The sequence below is a fragment of the Larimichthys crocea genome, chromosome VIII, assembly GCF_000972845.2.
Source record: "Larimichthys crocea isolate SSNF chromosome VIII, L_crocea_2.0, whole genome shotgun sequence".
NCBI lineage: Eukaryota > Metazoa > Chordata > Actinopteri > Sciaenidae > Larimichthys > Larimichthys crocea.
In genome coordinates this window covers 23,088,632-23,093,491 of record NC_040018.1, presented here as the reverse complement: position 1 = coordinate 23,093,491, position 4,860 = coordinate 23,088,632, and the positions used below count along the sequence as shown (strand labels likewise).

At 36.7% G+C, this 4,860-nt stretch overlaps 1 protein-coding gene across 3 annotated transcripts in view; it reads right to left on the bottom strand.

Moving 5' to 3' along the window:
* Window positions 1-702: 702 nt before the first annotated feature.
* The window catches only part of LOC104920772 (transcription initiation factor TFIID subunit 4), an 80,025-nt gene continuing 75,867 nt past the window's right edge, over window positions 703-4,860 (bottom strand). For 2 of the 3 annotated variants that reach the window (XM_027281524.1, XM_027281525.1), the window contains one exon: window positions 703-3,084. In XM_027281524.1, the coding sequence (XP_027137325.1) occupies window positions 2,911-3,084 (174 nt within the window). In that variant the 3' untranslated portion in view covers window positions 703-2,910. The remainder of the gene's footprint in view (window positions 3,085-4,860) is intronic. The other variant, XR_003462757.1, reaches the window with a different exon arrangement.

The following is a 4,860-nucleotide window of genomic DNA, read 5'->3' as shown; positions in this document are numbered from 1 at the left end:
TATCTGATGTGTCTCGTTCCTCTTATTAACCTTAAAAAGGAAAAAACAACGCTTAGTTTTAGCAGTTAGGCTTCCTCTTTTATATAAAATAGATCTATAAAAGTGTTCGTCACAGACGTGTAAGTATGTATATGGTTGCTGTAGTCAGTATGTTGATCTCTGTGTCCTGTAATTGAACTGATGAAAGCTGATAAATCGCCCCAGCCTTCTCTGTAACTAAACATTAGTGTAAAGAGGGAAGGTCGTCTACTGGGCTGAGTCCAGATCAGCAGACTACAGCTCCAGAGGGACTGGGGAATAGGCTGAGATTTTGCAAAAACCAATATGCTCTCAAACCCCAATATTTTACACTGAGTTAAACAGTTTGGTCTTTTCAAAAATGCTTCTGCTTAATTAGCAGCAGAAACCTAGGGGGACTTTTCATACTTGAGCAGCGCTTGACTCAGTTTGTACTTAGCATGTGCAATGTTAGAAATGGAAATGAAGCAGGCTGAATTAGTAGTTGACTTAAGTAAAACTGTCTTGCAAAAACATAACTGCTTATTTTTCATTTTAAAGGGTGAGGAATATACAGAGGGGAACATATTGCTCAGTTATTAAGTCATTTTTTAAATTCCTGTTAAGGTTCCTACGGCGTCTACCACATTTTAATGTCTGTGATGTAAAACAAAAAAAAAAGAACTGGACAAAGTCAGCATCTGCTCAGTTTAGTAAACAGCTTATTTATTCCTTTACAAAATAGGTACAAATACATAAGTATTGTTTTTTCACACAAACAAGAAATTTTCCAAGATATGTACAAGAGTTTACCAAAAATAACGTGGTTCTAATAAACACATAGTTTTGTAAACAATATTTACAAATCATCCTTACATTGAAATGTTATTTCCACCATCTGTTTACATCAGTAATATTGTCCTAATATTTTGGCTAAAAAGCTGTAGTAGTAGTAGAAATGTCCTCCTGTGAAACCACCAGAAACCATAGAAATCACTAATAAAATCATCTGGAATCATCACAATAGATATTGTTGTGCTTGTTTTTAAAACATGGTATTTTGGAGATAAAATCTATGAAAATGTGTTAAGCATAAAAGCCAATCCAAAAAAAAGAAGAAAAGAAAAAAAGGAAAGAAAATATATTAATTGTTAAAAATAAGTCTCTTTTGACAGAAGTTGGCAATACTGTTTACTACGTAAAAGAGTCATTTCTTTGCTATAATACAGTGACAGCTTTCTGTTGTCAGGTAAAATAGATATAAAAAAAAAAAGTTCTGTCAAAATGTACAATGCACAACAATTGTTTCAAATGTGACCCATATTTAAATAAATTTCAATATGACAAAAAAAGCTGCATAGAGGCCAAGATATTTAGTTCAATAGAAAAAACATAATGGACAACATTACATAACACAATAAGGATTTGTAAAAAATAAAATAAAATAATAATAACAATAACAAGGCGACGATGCAATACGACATGTAAAAAGCAGGCGTTTTGTCTCATTCCTCTCTTCAATCAGTAACAAAGACAGAAACAAAATAGGATATCAGTTTTAGGCTGGATTCATCTGCTTCCTCCTACAGTTCAACATTACCTTACAGCTTTGATATTTAATTTAGAATCTAAATACAAGTAAGTATAAGTGCTGTGCACTAAATCGCCTTGTGGACCACAGTTGTCTTTCAGTCATTACATTATATTATTAAGCAGATGGGGGCTAAAAGGGGCTTCAGGGACCTGCCAGCAAAATGGAGAATAGTTTATAATAATAGTTTTTTTTTTTTCAAACTTCATTAATGTGCAGAGAGGACGGTGAGAGGAAAAGATGAAGGAATGTCTGTTTTGAACCGAAGTTTCACTCTCCCCCAATCACCAACCCTCCCTGAACCAAAACTTACCTTCTCAACCAGGTAAGCTTTTTAGAATGATTGAGCATGATAGTACACAACTAACAAACATCTAGTCATAAAATGTTCACATTATTTGTGGGTGTAAAAAAAAAGAAAGAAAAAGAAAATACTGATTCACTCAACAAGGGTGACCAATCAGAAACTGGTGTCATAGTGCGACCGTGGTTTTTGTTTAATGACCTTTGCAGAAGGGTCATGGGGACTCTGTCTAATAACAAATACTCTACAGGTGAACAAAATAAACCGTCTAATTTTGACTCATTCAAAGCACATGATTTTACAAAACATCAGGTTTTATAATAGTGACACATGGGTTATTCCTTTTCTTACAAAGCTTACATGTGATAAAAAATATACATGCTGTAAAATAATTCAAAAAGAACTATTTACACATACAGTAAGGAAGTCGAACATGATGCTGTTATTTGGAATCTTAATGTTTCAAAATTATGTCTCGGAATAGAAATCAGTAAAGTCTCTCGTTTATTGACATTCATTGAACTGTGTTCAACAAATAGCTCGTGGAAAATATTGTAGGCTGTATCGAGGTGTGAGCGTAATTCTGTTTGCCAAAATAATCCTTACTTTGAGGTGGTTCATTGAAGCTACTGCCAAAGACGTCAAATAAATAGCTACCCAACATATGTGGAACTAGTTCTAGGTCAAGTCCTGTGACACAAAAACCGCTTTGTTCCTAAACAAATTCAATTTCAACACAAATAATTTGATATGGCCTTTAAACTGAATAATCTAACCACACACACCGTGAGTCTAAACGGAGAAGACACGGGACAACAGTTTTATTTTTGTACGTTTTTCTCTCTCTCTCTGTCTTTCACTCTCTCTCTCTCTCTCTCTCTCTCCCTTTATATTAAAAGCTACAATAAATGTCACTACAGTACATATGGAGACACAGAATTGAAACGTTAGACCTGATCTGAAGGCACGTGGCTGGGAAGGAGGAGGAGGTTGAGGTGGGCGCTGAGCGGAGCAGAGGCTACTTGAGCAGGGCACGGTAAAGGAGGAGGGAGTGGGCGGTCTCTCTCTCCTGCTCCATGTAGAAAATTAAGTCCCTGAGGTTGACGCGAGTGATGCGTTGCCGTGTGTACTGGCGCGATGAGGTGGACGGAGTGGAGGAGCTGGCCAGAGAGCCCGCTGTGCTGCCTGAAACCTGGAGACAATGGAGAGGTCAAAGGTGAGACTTAGAGAAGGCCATAGTTTAGTATTAACATTGCGTTTGAATATACCATGACAATGATTTAACATATTTATAGTTTGTATCCAACAGCTGAAACAACGCTGTGCTTCGAAGAAACAAAACATCCAGATAGCTATTGTGACCAGTGATATTTTGGTGAACCGGAAAGGCACCGCTAATAAAACGTGAAAGTGCATCAACAAAATGTCAATGGGAAACGATTTAAAACTGGATGACTGACAAGAAATCTCTGTGATGTGCACATCACACAGTGGCAATGGGCACTTAGCCAAGTAACATTTTTAACAACGGCATCATGCATTTTACTGTGCTTAAATGTGGTTGATTAAAACCGAATTCAACAGCAGTGTGTATATATATATTTTTTTCAATCTAATCACAAAATATCACAAAAAATAAAACATACATAAATTATAGTCATACATACTGCATGAGAAATAGCAACATTTAGCAGAGTGGCTCTAAAATGGGATTGCCATGAACTCTACCTCTACTGGATGTCATACAATTCATGTTCCCCATAGGATGAACTGAAATAAACTGATTTTTCATTTATAGAGGTGCCACCATCTGGTCAAATTTTCAGTTTTCAAATTTTGTGATTTATTGAATGGCCTGTAAAAATAATCACATTCCCATGAGCCTCAACTGGACTCTGTACATAGTGTAGCATATCAGCATTGTCATGGTGAGCATGTTAGCATGCTGATGTGGAAGTTTTGCTGTGCAGCCTCACAGAGCAGCTAGCATAATCTCATTATCTTACTTCTGTCCTGTTACAAAATTCTACCACACATGGCGATAATGAAATTTGATGAATCCTGAAACTAATCTTTTTGTCTATAATCCTTTATAGATGTTTGTTTTCCTCTTTCAGGGAATGTGTCCTCACTTTGTCTTTAGTGGAGTAAAAGATCTTTGTCTCTGTGACGCAGCCGAAGGGATAGTTTCCATGGTGAACAGTTCAGAAGTAAGCATTACTATGTTCCCCATGTCCCATAAATGCAGTAATTGCTGTTGAATGGCAAACACATTGACAGAATCAATAGTAAGGAATGTTGTGGGCTCTAAGCACATATACACCTTCAATTAAGAAAAATAATCCCTCTTGCAGAGCACAAATGAGATCAAAAAGATGCACTAACAACGTCCAGATCTTCAGGTGCAGCAGTGTTCTCAGATTTTTTTTTCATCAACTAGCTGAACAAGAGGCCGAGAAAAACATTGGCAACTTGTTCCATGGCAAAGGAAATCATTTTTTTTTGTTTGTTTGTGTGTTATATGGCTCTTTACATCGCACTGTATATGAACAGATTTTCCCTCTTAATGAACAAAACTGCTGACGTAGATTTGAATTGATGTCTCACTCTGAAATGGAGCCTCTGTTGTTTGTATTTGATCCAGGAAAAAGGAGAACGATAAAAAAGGGAGTGTATACAGAGGCTGATACAAATCAAGAGATGCATTTACATTTGGAAATGAGAAACACTGGGAAACAAATCCAGCAAGTGCCCACTTGAACCCAGGCAGAGAGAAATAAGACAGACATTTCAGTCAGGAACACCCTCTCACAATTACATTGATTGCACCACTCTGTAAACACACAGTACAGACAGGCCTTAATTGCAAACATATGATGGGTATGAATTTACAAGAACCAAACCAAAGTCCCTCCAGCACCCACCCCCTCATACTTGTCTTTGTGTACACTGTACGCTGGTGCTTTGT